Source organism: Cebidichthys violaceus, unplaced genomic scaffold, assembly GCF_023349555.1.
Source record: "Cebidichthys violaceus isolate CVI_PGR_0920_01 unplaced genomic scaffold, fCebVio1.0.p SCAF_9, whole genome shotgun sequence".
In the NCBI taxonomy this organism is placed as follows: Eukaryota; Metazoa; Chordata; class Actinopteri; order Perciformes; family Stichaeidae; genus Cebidichthys; species Cebidichthys violaceus.
Window position 1 is genome coordinate 16,754,637 of NW_027176975.1, and position 15,666 is coordinate 16,770,302.

At 40.2% G+C, this 15,666-nt stretch overlaps 1 protein-coding gene across 1 annotated transcript in view; it reads left to right on the forward strand.

Moving 5' to 3' along the window:
* Positions 1–15,666, forward strand: part of LOC137867327 (protein Niban 2-like) — a 35,161-nt gene that overhangs the window by 6,821 nt on the left and 12,674 nt on the right. Inside the window, exons 2-6 of the mRNA XM_068703864.1 lie at positions 8,889–9,019; positions 10,245–10,373; positions 10,463–10,568; positions 10,995–11,162; positions 12,920–13,035. Of these exons, the coding sequence (XP_068559965.1) occupies positions 8,889–9,019; positions 10,245–10,373; positions 10,463–10,568; positions 10,995–11,162; positions 12,920–13,035 (650 nt within the window). The remainder of the gene's footprint in view (positions 1–8,888; positions 9,020–10,244; positions 10,374–10,462; positions 10,569–10,994; positions 11,163–12,919; positions 13,036–15,666) is intronic.

The following is a 15,666-nucleotide window of genomic DNA, read 5'->3' on the forward strand; positions in this document are numbered from 1 at the left end:
GCCAATAAACCACCGTGCCAGTGATCAGAGGGGTAAGATTCCTTTTTTGGACATTACTCCTTATCAGAGTTGAGGTAATCATGTTCATAGATCGCTTCATCACTCAGGACATTGTTTTCAGATGATGATTTATGACCAGCTGATGAATGGGCCACACCTATCTATTGTCACCTCACTGTTAGAAAAGACTGGATTGCTGAGCGGAGTTGTATGAAACCAGCTAGCGGCGTGTTCAACTGCCCTCATAACCTCCAGCATGAGGTCAGTGTTGAAAGGAAATGTGGGGAGGTGTAGTGAGTGGAAATTACCTCGATCACCTGGCGAACCTCTCATTTCCTCTTTTGGAAAATTGGCATGAGTGCACTACTCATGCATGTACACAGACACATGGAAGAGCTGTTTTGTTATAACCTGTCAATTTAAAATGATTCAGATGGATTTCAAAAAGTCTTAGAATCACAATAACAAAAAACAAAAAAATCAACAAAATGAGTAACTAATGAAAAGAAACTAGTAATTTAATGCCATTATAAAAGTATAGAATGAAATAATTTTGTCTCCTTTTTAAACCCTCTGGAGAGTGCTGACCCATGGGTTGGGAACTACTGCTCTGAGCACTTTGTTTGTTTGTTTGTAAAAATCTAACCAGGGACCCCAAGCTTCATACAAATGCATAAAGCAATGTGGAGTGTTTCCCTGCCTCTGGTAAATCTTCAATCTCTGGAAGAAGTGTTAGCTGGCCAGCAAGCCCGCCCTCTGTGGCCTGGTGAGGTGTGGCACGTTCACCATCTAAACACACCCTGCTCAGCACAGACAGGCTTGTTTTCAATAGGAAATTATCTCTAAAGGTAAACTTCAACAAACACCCACAGAATGTTTCTGGAGAGGTTACTTAACAATGAAACTCAAAGTAAAGGCACAACTTAGAGGAGAGATTCATGAAACCTAGCGTTCTACCTCAAATGTTTGCTAGCTTAAAGAGCCCCTATTATGCTTTTCCTCTTTTTCCCTTTCCTTCAGTGTGTTGCATATACAGTCAGGTCCATAAGTATTTGGACGGTGACACAATTTTTCTAATTTTGCTTATTTACACAACTCCAATGGATTTGAAACTAATCAGTCAATATGTGGTTGAAGTGTAGACTTTCAGCTTTAATTCGATTTCTAAAACTAAAAAATCACAATGACCGTTTAGGAATTACAGCCGCTTCTACACGGCCACCCACATTTTCAGAGGCTCAAAAGTAATTGGACAAACTAACATCATTGTGAATATAATCATTATTTGTAATACTTGGAGGAAAATCCTTTGCAGTTAATGATTGCCTGAAGTCTGGCTCCATAAACATCACCAAAAACGGTGAGTTTCCTCCCTTGAGATGCTTTGCCAGACCTTTTACTGCAGCCTCCTTCAGCTGCTGCTTGTTTGTGGGTCTTTCTGCTTCACTTTTATCTTAAGTAAGTGAAAAGCCTGCTCACTTGGGTTGAGATCAGGTGACTGACTTGGCCATTGCAGAATATTCCATTCCTTTGCCATAAGAAGCTCTTGGGTTGTTTTTACAGCATGTTTTAGGTCATTATCCATCTGCACTGTGAGGCGCTGTCCAATCAGTTTAGTATCATTAGTCTTAATCTGAACAGATAGTTTAGCCCTAAACACCTCAGAACTCATCCTGCTGCTTCTGTCAGCTGTCACATCATCGATGAACACCAGTGACCCTGTTCCATTGGCAGCCATACATGCCCATTCAAAGCACTGCCTCCATCATGTTAAACAGATGATGTGGTATGTTTCAGATCATGAGCCTTTCCTTCTCCACACTTTTCTCTTCCCATCATTGTGGTACAAGTTCATCTTGGTTTCATCTGTCCAGTGAATCTTTTTCTGAAACTGATCAGTCTGTTTCCGATGTTTTCTGTTAAAGTCTAATAACAGAAAAAGGCCGTCTCTTGATTGTAGACTTTAACAATGGAACGGCTCTGCTAATCAGCTTTAGCCCCTCTTTCGCCTAACACTGTGTAGAAAATGATGATGATGATTGAATAGAGTTGAAGTGAGGAGTTAGGTTTGTGATTACAAGCTGTAGTGTTACGGCCGCTATCCACTTTGGTTTGGCCAACTTTCTATCTATTACCATCGCTGGTTCTGATCCACTGGTCTCCTTTCATAATACTGCTGACAATAGTCAACTAGACACATCCCAGCAAAAAAAAGGTCAACATAGCGGTTGGCTTGTCAGTATTATTTTAATATAACTGTACCACTAGGGATGGGACGTGTAGTGGCATGGTTCCGTAGGCTTCGTTGTACGGATTAGGGTTAGGACATGGTTAAGCATATATGACATGGTTAAGATATGCTTGAGACAATAAATTGAAGGCTGCAGTAATTCAATATATTCAACAATACAGTGCTGTGAAAAAGTATTTGCCCCCTTCCTGGTTTCTTATTTTTTTGCATATTTGTCACACTTAAATGTTTCAGATCATCAAACAAATTTTAATATTAGACAAAGATAACCCGAGTAAAGACAAAATGCAGTTTTTAAATGATGATTTAATTTATTAATGGAGAAAAGCTATCCAAACCGACTTGGCCCTATGTGAAAAAGTAATTGCCCCCTAAACCTGATAACTGGTTTTGTCACCCTTTGCAGCAACAATTGCAATCCAGCGTTTGCGATAACTCTCAATGAGTCTTTCACATTGCTGTGGAAGAATTTTGGCTCACTCTTCTTTGCAGAATTGTTTTAATTCAGCCACATTGGATGGTTTTCGATCAGAAACGGCTCGTTGAAGGTCACGCCACAGCATCTCAATCAGATTTAGCTGCAAAGCAGCCCCAGACCATCACACCACCACCACCATGTTTGACTGTTGGTATGATGTTGTTTTTATGAAATGCTGTGTCAGTTTTACCCCAGATGTAACGGGATGCACACCTTCCAAAAAGTTCAACTTTTGTCTCGTCAGTCCACAGAATATTTGCCCAAAAGTCTCGGGGATCATCAAGATGTTTTTTGGCAAATGTGAGACGAGCCTTTGTGTTCTTTTTGCTCAGCAGTGGCTTTCGCCTTGGAACTCTCCCATGGGTGCTATTTCTGCCCAGTCTCTTTCTTATTGTTGAATCATGAACACTGATCTTAACTGAGGTGAGTGAGGCCTGCAGTTCTTTAGATGTTGTTCTGGTGTCTTTCCAGACTGATTCATGTCAGTTACTTTGTTTCTCATCTGTTCTTGAATTTCTTTACATCACGGCATGATGTGTTGCTTTTTGAGATCTTTTAGCCGACTTCACTTTGTCAGACAGGTTCTATTTAAGTGATTTCTTGATTCAACAGGTCTGGCAGTAATCAGGCCTGGGTGTGGATAGTGAAATTGAACTCAGCTTTCCAAAAAAAATCACAGTTCATTCATGATTTATCAAGGGGGGGCAATTACTTTTTCACATAGGGCCAAGTAGGTTTGGATAGCTTTTCTCCCTTAATAAAAGAAATCATCATTTGAAAACTGCATATTGTATTTACTCGGATTATCTTTGTCGAATATTAAAATTTGTTTGATGATCTGAAACATTTAAGTGTGACAAATATGCAAAAAAATAAGAAACCAGGAAGGGGGCAAATACTTTTTCACAGCACTGTATATGCTACTTTCAACAATTTGTTGTGGTAGTATGATGTGCTAATAGTGGCCCTGCTAGCATGTTGTTTTTTTTAACACTAACCATGTCCCTTGCTCATGAACAATTTTGTTATATTGCAGCATTCAGCTGCACTTTCCTGCAAGGCTTTTCTCTTTCTCCTGCACTGCCATTTTTTTCTTGGCCACTCTATGGACTGACCGATCACGGGCAATGATGATACGATCAGGTTAAAATGCAGGAGGGGCCAACGGTCTATTGTTCTGAGGGACAGTAATGTCCCCCCTAAGGCCTTCAACCCTGAACAGAAACTGCAAGAGCTTGAAATTATGTAAATACGAATGGGACAGCACTTTGCTGCTACAAATCACGTTACCTTGACAACGTCCAAAAATATTAAGTACAATTGTGGGTATTTATTTTATATTTTTTTACTCGATGATTTAAGCATCTTCCAGGCTCTTTCCTCACAACATTAGAGATAATTTTTAACTAATCATGGTGGTCGGGATCAGTGCCCATGGACTGGCAGGCCGGGGTGGTGGTTCCCATTTTCAAAAAGGGGGATATCTAAGCACAGCCGGGGGGTGGAGAACGTCAGGTTTGGGAGTCTCGGCATCGCCTCTCTGCTGTTTGCAGATGATGTGGTCCCGTTGGCCTCCTCGGATCATGACCTCCAGCATTCACTGGGGCTGTTTGCAACCGAGTGTGAAGCAGCGTGGATGAGAGTTTGCACCCCCAAATCTGAGGCCATGGTGCTCCATGCTTTCACTGGTAACTCCGTGTTTGATGTCACATTGCTATGAATTGTGGGTAATTCTCTTGGAAAGTCTTCAGAAATTCGGAATTACGGAAAGTGTTCATAAAGGGCTCAAAATGCCTGCGAGAGAGCCCTCAAACACTCAATGATTTGACGGTGGGACAGAACTAAACCCTCACGCACTCTCAAATTCTGTGAGTGTAGAGATTGGGATTGGGCCTATCTGCCCTGTAGATGGATGTCAACTCTACAATTACCAAGTGGTATCACTCATTTTTTTCAGAACTCGGGCAGTTAGTCCAACAAAAGTCTGTCTCTGCTAAAAGCTATCAGTACTGGAGCTCCACAAGGCTGTGTGAGCTCACCTGTCCTTTTTACACTGTATGCTATGAGTGGACGTCCAGGAACTCTCGGATCTCTTTAAATACTCTGACGTTTCTGCCAGCTAAGTTTAATTTACAAGCATGATGATACAAACCTCTATCATTGAGAAGGAAGTTTGTTGATTGGTGCATATTTTGACGATCCATCACCATCCACAAAGCTAATTTCTATTAGTCAGTGATTCACATCTGTTTCCTGTGATTTAGTTGAAAGAGGCCCGAGTATGTAAATATGAGCACCTTACTTTTCTGATGTTCATATGACCTCTGTTTAATTACTTTCAGTATATTGTATGTGGGCTACTTTATGTCCTCAGTTGGTTAGGATCACATTCTGATGTGGTGGTCCACTTTTGTGAGCCAGAAAGCATCCTGGAGCGGCGCATTGAAGTTTCCCTGTTGTCTAATGTTCACTCTGAAAAAGTGAAATGATGCCTGCCTCTAATTCCCACAGTAAACACGTTTGAATCCAGCTAAATTTGCATTCATTTGGTGCTCTAGATCCTTACACAGTCGCCACTCTTGCTTCAGCTCTGAAGTGAACAGTCTAGATTTATGAGTCAGCCTATGGGTCTATCTAAGTGGAATGTTTTTGTTAAGGCACTGTGGAGAAAGGAGAGGGGGGAGGTTCTCTTGTGGGTCTATTAAACCGCAGTCTGGTCTCTGCTCATTTCTCTATGACCAAGACGTGCTGAAACTGATGTCAGTGATGAGATGAGCTGCCATGTACGGCACGTTTGCTTAAATACGATTGCCACATCGATGGAAGACAAACGCTGTAGTAAAAACTGGCCTACGCACTGTAGAGGCCCCCTGGACAATTAGTCTGGTAGCTGGCTGCAGCACAACAGAGAGTCAGCCAGACTCATAGCAGCAGCTCATACAGTTCCCTATGCTTTAACCTCTAAATCTGACCAACTTGATGAAAGAAACATCATTCTGTGGAATGTGACCCCAGAGAATAGTTGCTGGCCCAAATATCACTTTAAATTTCAGCTTTATGAAATGTGCCTTTTAATGATATCCTGAATGCTCCTAAACATGGAAGCAATGAACCTTGGGTATTTTAACAACGTAATACTGTAGGTTCATCTTATTGCCATCACCTTGAATTACAACAAACAGAGATCTTTCAGCTAGGAGACCTGCCAAGTGGTTTTGTTGCCCTCAACACTAACGGAGTAGTTTTGTTGCCCTCAACCCTAACTGAGTAGTTTTGTTGCCTTGAACCGTTCACAATTGATACCATACTTAGGAGTAGGTCTTGGTATCGAACGTGAATATGTTTTTCGTACTGATTTGAAATGCAACACTGACGCACCTTGAAACACAGAAGCGTAAAGTGCTACAGACACAGATTTTTCAAATACCAAAAGCTAGCTAGTGTGCGCTCAGATTCATAATTTGGTATACTTGCCCATCAGAGAGCTTTGGATTTTATATCCTAATATTTCCAATTGTAGACTGTTGTTAGACATATTATGCAGCTTCTCCTGTTTAGACAATATTAACACTAACTTTTTTTTTTTTTTTGCATTTTTAGAAATTATATAGTTACAGAGCATGTGTGTTGTTTTCCTGTCTTTATTCATAAATATCGATCTGATTTCTGAATCTAATGTTTGAATGTAGTTTCTAATGTTTTTCATTCCATATATTATAATTTACAAAATCCTTTAATTTGGAATTTCCTTCGTCTTCTAACCAGTTCTTTGTAAAATGTTTGTAATTTTGTCTTCCTTTTATGAATAGTAATAAGTGAGAATAATTCTTCTTGTTTCCGAAGTAGTGGGATTAGTGGGTTTGTATTTAGAGAAATACCCCAAATATTTGATTGTTCTGAATTTTCCCAGAAGCCCTTCACATGACAAAAATATATGACTGTGGTTGTCATCTGCTCATTGCAGTCTATCCAGCATCTTAAAGTTACATTTTCTTTGTACTTACTTAAAACTTGGCATGTCCTAAAATATGTAATCAAATTCTTCCATGTGTATTCTTTTCAATAGTTTCTTAGTTGTTTCCTTAATGTTTTTGCACATTTGTTTTCATCAGCTGGGTATATAATGCATGGAAGTTAATTTCCCCATTCATGTTTTGCATTGACATGCATTTGTATTTCTTGATGGTTAGCTTGTATGATTTGAACCATCTTGGCTAAGAAATTAATTTCAACCCCACAGTCATACGTCTAACGCATACATTTTATCAGTGGATTTATATCTTGAATAGCCTTGATCTCTTTTTTTTTTAAAAACCTCAAAAAGGAGAAAAAAATCCTTCTTGGAAGAATCAAAGTGAGGATTGTGTAGACCATATTGTGACGATAGCTGTTCAAAAAAATAAAATTTCTGTATTCCCAAACAAATTTGTATAGACCTTTTAGAAGCCCTTTATAATGTCTGATTGGCTTTAAGAAAGAGGACTATCAGTTCCCATTTCTCAAAAAGGGAAAAAAAAATCTTCATTTAGTTTTCAATTGTGACAGACTTCCATCCAAACCTTAAGTGTAGCGACTACCCATCTATTGTCTAGATTCTCAACATATGATTTTTTTTTTATTTTATATTTGGAGAAAGGTAAAACAGTTGGAGGTATATCTCCACAATTTCATTCCAACTCTCTCCATCTTGTGTGTGGGCTCTTTAACATCCATACTTACTTGATTGTAAGTCTGCGGGATTGTTTACTCCAGGCCGCCAATTTCTTTTGCCAGTTGAAGGTATTTCATTTTAATTCTTGATTTCCGGCCATTCCATATGAATGTCATAATAATAGAATCCCATTATTGGGCCACATTGTCACATTAACATTCAAGACCATTAGCTCCTTTTGTCAGGAAAATACAATTATTTTTTTTAGCAAAACGTTCTTATATTCAGTAAATTATCAAAATTAGCATTGCATTGGTACCACAACTCATCACTTACCAAACATATTAGCTTTTGAATATTACTCCGCCTTATTCTTTAGTTGGGTTTACTTGGACTAAATTGAAATTTGCAAGATTACACTGTAAGCCATTGGGGGACATGGCCCTCAGCATGCATATGTATTGTTTACTGATTTCAGGATGCTTTTTCAGGAGTGCTTGTCGGAAAGAAACGGAGCACAATTAATCGCAGAGAAGGCAACTACAAAGTATCCCACCCTATTCAAATGTATACATCAATCAAGGTTAAAACCATGATGTTCTCCTAATCCAGACACAATTTCCCTAAAATAAACCAGATGGGTATTTAGGACCTTCTTTCCTCTGTAGGGAGGACTTCAAGTTTCCCATTGAGCTCATCAACTTAGGGCCTGCAGGTAACGGGTAATATGAAAATTGAGTTATTTTCCATATAGCTTTTGAATCTGCATGGCACAAAATCAGTGGATCTCCCTCTCGTGGGATAACTGTGGCCATCAATAGACAATCCTATGAACAATACACATTTGAATACATGATTCTCTCTCGCAGGAAGAAGTGTTTGGACATTGTTTTGAGATGTCTGTAACTTAGAATCTTACAGGTGCTAGTATACCATGAAGTGCAGGCTATGTAACCGAGTCAGTTTGCTGACTTTATAACTCTTCTCTACTTGTGCTACTGTTACACAACGTTCCAGTGTGTGTCATTGATGATATAGGTGGCCACTATTCAACAAAAACTACATAGTCTCTTTTTAAGACTGACTTTAAGACTAACTCATTCAAGTCTTTTTGGTACCAGGATGATTGGGATTTGAAGTGTGTGTGTGTGTGTGTGTGTGTGTGTGTGTGTGTGTGTGTGTGTGTGTGTGTGTGTGTGTGTGTGTGTGTGTGTGTGTGTGTGTGTGTGTGTGTGTGTGTGTGTGTGTGTGTGTGAGAGATAGAGATACCAGCAGCCGGCGCTCATATCTTACGTTAATGGAGGATGCAATTATGTGTGTTCTCTCATTGGTTGATAGCTTCTTGAGGCACTGCATTTGTTTGTAGAAGAATGTTGACAGTCTGAAACAAAATGTCAATTCACATTCATTGTGTAAATATGAAAAATGCTTCAGACCATAATGTAGAACATTTCTTCAGTGGCACTTCCGTCCTGACAGCGCATGCGTTTGTATGTGTGTGTTTTTAGCTCGGACCAGGGAGGTGATGGGGAAGTTTGGACGTCTGTATGAGCAGCAGTATGCAGTGGCTCTTTTCAGTAAAGTTCGCTTTGACATAGAAGGAGGAGGTGGCCCACAACCCCAGCTACTACACCGCAAGGTAAAGTATCCTCCTCCACGACTCTCAGCACAGATTCCACCCACTGCATCTACTCAGTAGTAGAACCTCTCGACAACCTCCAAACAAGTTTTAAATACACAACTGAACACAACAGTAATGAAGCCCAGTCCTGCTGGGAGAAAATACAAAAAGTAGATTAAACGTTAAGAATGAAAATATTTACATTAACTCCAAAGTCCACTTTTTAAGTCGAAATTATGCCACAGTAAGTTTTAAGAGGCAGTATTTTGACTTATTAACTCCTAATTTTGAATTATCATGATTTTGATTTTAGTTGGTCAAAAACTGCTTTGGATCTGATCCTTTTAACTAAAGGTTTTGAGTTCTTTTTTAATCTTTCCTAACTTCAACTGCACATCTATCACAATGGTGTAAAGTCTGTTCTCTCTGCCGTTGTCTTTTTTCTCATAGAGCCTAATGTTGGCTAGGATAGCTGAAATAAGTTAGCGTTAGCGCAATGACCAAGTGATCTTGTGAAAGTAAAAAAGATTATCTAATTTTTCAGTTCAATTCTTGTTACTTTTTGATATCAAAATTTAAAGTCACTGTCCTAGCTCCATAGGAGTCGACCTCAGCCCTTTTTCTCTCAGAATCAAAGTGAAACGATAAAAAACTGATGTATTCTTTGATCAGACAGTCAATGGCCACCATTATTATTTACATCAGGATGTTTTTAATGTTTTATTTTATTAAAATACACATGGCACCAAAGAAGCTTCTACCTCTACCGGGTAAATAAATGGTGTATGGTGCTGTGCAGAAGCTGGAGAACCTCTTATGTTGAATTCAGCCTTTTTAGTTATTTTTTTGTATTTAGGTTTTTGTCAATGGTCAAACACATTATAGATTGTCACGCTTGTAAATAGCTTTGTCTGTTATTTGCAGTCTATTGACACACAGCTAGCACTCAAACATAGACACAAAAGTTGGGTCTGCAGTCTGATAATGGCCTGGTGTACGAGTGTAGTGAGGAATGCTGTTGGCCCTCTTAAGGACAACAATGTCGGGTGATTAAGAAACGGACACTAATGGATTAATTTGAGATGCGGTGTTTTATTTATTGTAAACACAGTCTGACTTTTCCCCTGCTCCCCATATAATAAAAAAATCTCTTAATTTTTCCCGTCTGTGCAGTGTACTGTCAGGATTTGTGTTCTTGACTTTGTAGTGTGTTAGTTTTGACTTTATGTGTCGTCTCTCACAGATTCCTCTGGAGAACAAATCCATCTTCTCTGGCTCACTCTTTCAGTATCTGGAGGAGAACAAGAAATGGAGGATCCGCTTCCTCTTCATTCCAGACTCCTACAACATCAACTATTACGACAGCAAAGCGGTGAGGGGCAAAACTATGGTTGGTTTTAAATTATGCTAGTTTGATTCACTGTCTAACACGTCAACGTGGCTCCCTGTCTTAACTACCAGTCCCATGACAGGCGCCTCCATCCTAAAGGAACCATCAACTGTGCTGGCTACAAAGTGCTGACATCTATGGAGCAATACCTGGATCTGTTCAGTAACATCCTACCTGGTGAGGAGAAGGGTGGGAGAGGGCAGAAGATGCTAAAGCTGCAACATTTCATGCTGATAATTCTTTCAAGAACATTTTTAGTAAATATTATTATTATTATTATTATTATTATGTTTCAAATTGTTTTTGTTTGAATTTAATTATTTTATTATTATCAATGACTTTATTCTCATCAGGGTGGATAAACTTCAACCAGCCACGTATTAATACATGGATGAAAATAGAGCGCACACACACTCACCCTTAAAATGAATGATGTTCTGGAGGTGTGATTAGTGCTTGATTGCTGAAGACAACATTAACTTCTTAAATCCATGCAAAGACATTCTGCATTCATTATAGGAACCATGTGCTGAATGTTGCAGAAGACATGCAGAAAGTTCAAACTAATTGCTCAGTTTGTTTGTGCTGTGTACATTTTTCCAGGAATGAAAGCTAAGGAGGGAAGTTCACCTTTCCTTAAGTGTGCCACCCAGTTCCCTCTGATTCTCTGGCACCCTTACGCCCGTCACTACTACTTCTGTGTGGTGACAGAGAAAGAGCAGCAGAAGTGGCACGCTGTCCTGCAGGACTGTGTCAGACACGCCAATGACGGTGAGTCCTGTCCACTAAGGATCAACACAAATGAATGCAAAAACACATGCTTATAACTGCACTGATGAACAAACATGACGAAACATCATTCTCTCAACAGTTTTTGATTATGTTCTTATCTTGTGAATTAAACTAATGCTCTGAATCAGTTGACGATTTTAATGATATACTAGGCACCAAGACACATTAGAATGCATGGTGATACAGAACCCTTCCTTGATGTTCTCGGGCAGGTTTATGGGACAAATATTTACTTGAGTCCTTTGATTTAGTCTGTTGCTGCCCAGAACTACAAGCCAAAGGGAGTGGCTCAAATCCTTCCCATAAGTGCCCTCTAGAACGGTCTTTGAGACTGATAATATGTGGCTTAATCATATCTGGCAGTTTGCTCTCTCTACATTCTTCACAGAAGAAAGGGAGACGCAGCGAAAGCAAGAATGCCCTCATCCTGGATTGGTGCCTTCAGGGTTCCGTATTTAGCTCAAAAACGGTTGCTTGATGTTGATAAGAGCTCTGGGTTCTTTCGACAGGATAGAAATGAAAGTAGTGACTATTTGAACTATTTGAAAAACTTTTAATTCTAGCTCTCCCAGCCCCCCCCCCCCCCCCCCCCCTACTGGACTCTATGAGTCATACTGTCCTCCAATACGAACATGCATTTGGCCACTAAAAATCTGCATAAACTTAGCCAGCAAATCAGGAAGTGCCAACCCGAATATGTGCGGACCCCACAGTTTATAAGCACACACTCGTTACCTCCCTGTTCCTCTTCATCTAACGCCAATTTGCCCACTGATCTGCTTCCTTTGATGGAGTTGTTGCTTGAGTGGTGCTTCGCTGCAATGAGAAGGAGCTGGAGAACAATGTTGCGAAACCTCTGCCGGAGCCTCCGATGCCTCTGACTTCCTGTGGAAGTTCACTGCTGTCTTCCTGCTGGTGATGACATGCCCCCCCCCCCCCACCTGCAGCCCACCTGCTTCTAGAGTCAGCTGGCTGGTCAGAGAGTAGGAAGCCTCTTCCACCGCTGCTGTCTGACAGAGAGATGCTGGAATATTTTGACAAGATATTTCAGCTGGGTGTGCTGCTAGCTTTGACGCTAACACCCAGCCAAATGCCCATCGTCTCACCGTCTCTGACTGATATTTTGGGCTGCAGCATTGACTAAATTACTTATCTGATTCAAAGTGTTATAACGGCTGTGGGCCGTGTGATGTCTCTAGTCACAGTAGGCTCCTGTCATGTGCAGCTTGCCCATTCTATGTTCCTTCGGAGCATTGGTTGCATGATTCCTTTGAAATTAACACTACACATTCACGACATGCACTTAGGCCCAGTGTGTAAGATTTAGTGGCATCAAGTGGTGAATTTTCAGATAGCAACAAACTAAATATCCCTCTTCTCACTACTCCCTTTCCAAGCGTATCGGAGCACTACGGTGGTCTTCAGATGGAGACCGGTATCTTTAGGTTTGGATTACATTTAGGAGCTGCTCTTGTTAATACTCTGTTCTTCTTCATGACTACATTTATTTTCAAAACATATATACAATTTAAAAAAACAGGATTAGAATTTATATTTATAATGTATCTAAATATTGTTCATAGAGCAGTGACAGTTATGTTTACAACAGCAAAGTCACTATATAAAGTGATTAATATCTCACTGGATTTTTTTTTTTATTTAAAATGGTAGTGAAATTCAATATTGATAGTTGCTTAAATACTAACTGCTTACAGCTACTAATATTCCCAACCCAGGTTTGTCAGAGGAGAATAAAGTTCAAACACCAGCCTTCACTGATGCAGTACGACTCTACCGCCAAGCTCAAGGGCACTTTGGCACCTGGGAGATGATGTGTGGCCAACCAACTCAGGTAAGCATGCCACTAACCTCTATCCCTGGCCTCTGTCTCCTGGAGTCCATTTGTCTTTTTTAAGTTTGAATGGTGTAAAACTGGTCTGATTCCACTATTGTAGTGGATAAAGCAGAAATCTGACTCCTAACATGCTTTATATAAACACGGGTCTTCTATTATCAGAGTTCGACAGTGCTCGTTCAAAACATGCCTGTCCCGAACAGGCCGACTGCTCAGCCTTCAGTGTTGCTGGAGAACTGCTCATACAAACAAGTTCACACTAGACACTATGCTCTCTTGGGTCCTGAGCAATACACCCGCCAAGTGTGAAGACAAGGCGAGCAATGTACCAGCTTATATTGTAGAGAGCGTCTGAGAGCGGGCTGTACCCAGCATGCCATTCAGTGGTGTAACAGTTAATAGGGGTCCCCCCTCTCAGTACCTCACTTTCTGACTGTAACAAATTCAATATACAACATGATGCTGTTGCTAACACTTTAACATTCAACTTTGTGTTTTCCTGGAACAAAGAGAGCATAGTTTGCAGTAGGGATATTAATAATTAATTGTTTAACCGTGCTATCAGTTAAACAGTTAAAATAAATGTAAAAAATTTAATAAAAATGGCTCAACCTTTTAAAGGTCAGCCCAGCTTAAGTGTGTCTGAGCCCGAGCTGTTGCTAACTTTAGGGGCTAACACCCTTCACTTTAATTATCAGCAGCCAGCTGAAAGCAAGACACGGGGATTTAGCTTGGGTCTCCTCACGGTTCTTGAGACGTTTTACCATTTATTCACAGACAACTGTACAAACTGCACTGCTACATACACAGCTATAGCATTACTGCTAATTTTATACTCCTCATCACACACGCTCTCTCTCTCGACCAGACACTCTCTAACCTTACGCTGGACTTGCAATAAGCTGACAGTATATGCTATGCAGACACACAGCTGACAACCTCACAGCTAAACTAATTCACGCGGAGGCCGACTGGGAAAGTGACTCCATTTGTCCAGGGGAATGCAAGCAACATCGTGGCTACTCTCTCTCCCAGTGTTGTATACTGAGGACTGCCTGTATGCTCGTACACTGAAGCTGGTGATAAATGATGGATTTAACCTGTTTGTGCATCAGTTTATCGTTGCAGCTGGGTAGCTTATTAGACTCAACTTAAGAGAGGTTAAATGTCACGTTACCGTTAAGTGGTATCTGATGTGGTTGTGTTTGAGTAGTTTTGCGAGTACCTGAGCACAGTATCAGACACAAGAACTGACACTGGAATCTGTACACGCGCATCCCTACAAATAATCACTAAAGATGACTATACAAAGTAAATGTATTATATTACGAATTTTTGACAGTTTACACTGACTTTGAGCCTTGCTGTCAAGTGCGGTCAAAATTGCAATAGGTGCATCTCTAGTGTGCATATAATGCACTACAAATATGTGCAGATCTCAAAAGCTCACACTCAACAGTGCACTTCCTAGGGTCCTTAGCAATACACTAGCTAGCCAAATAAAAAGTTGATCGGATTGTCAAGAAACTCAAAGGACAGTCAGACCATTTTAGTTTGATTTTATCAGCGCATGTAAACACATTGTTCAAATTCCTGCCTTAAACTGATTTCTCCCTGTAACCTGGTTTCTTCTATTTACTGTCTGCTGAGTGTTTGCATTCAATAACATTTCATGCTTTATGTGCCCTGAAGGGTGATTAAAGGAACATAGGCATGATCTAGCATTGGTTCCTATAACCCTGGTATTAAAGAGGTTATTCTGTTGCTGCAAACCCACAACATTAGATGTGATTTGTATTTCTATAGACATGATAAATTGTCCAACTCCTTAAAGTCCCAGTGAAATGGAATATAGAGCGTCTTTAACTTCTGTACTGTATTCGCAAGGGAAACAGAATATTTGAGTGGTGTACAGTTACAAGAGGGATTTGGACCTCTAAAAAGCTCGATATGGAGATAAAAGCATACACTCTGATGGATTTTGAAGATTATTGAGATTATGATTGATCAATTACAGGAGACAAATGCTCACACAGAATTGGCAAACACTTTCTGATTCTCTTTTACATTTGACAACCTGACCTTTTTATAGTTTTCTGTAGAACATGAGAATTCAGCCATTGGGAAGCAAAATCTTACTCTATTGACCTTTTAACCAATAACTATTAACAAAAAACTGATTCCATCATAAGTACAAATGTATTCATGACATGGGATACCTTTTAAACCAAGCAGCATCCACCCTGGCATGCTTGCCATAGTTGTTACAGTTAGTGCTGCTAGCACGCTTAGCTATGAGCCGCAGGCTCATAGCTAAGCGTGTTGAGAGTGGTTGAGATGCAATGGAAGTTTGAAGTAGTGAACTTATCAAACCTCTGTAACTCTTTCTGTCTCAGCTTGCAGCTAGCAGCTTATGGCCACATTAGCTATTATGAGCATAACACACCCACATCTCTGGCCAAACCGTTGACAGTCAAGTTACACTGTAGGTAATGGATGATAGATGGCATGTTTGACAGGGGAGTGGAAAGAATGGCATATAAAAGATATTTCTTGTTCCTGCACAGACTTGACGGACAAGTACGGATTGGTAGCTGGTAGCTCTTGTGTTGTTATTCACCTCCTGGG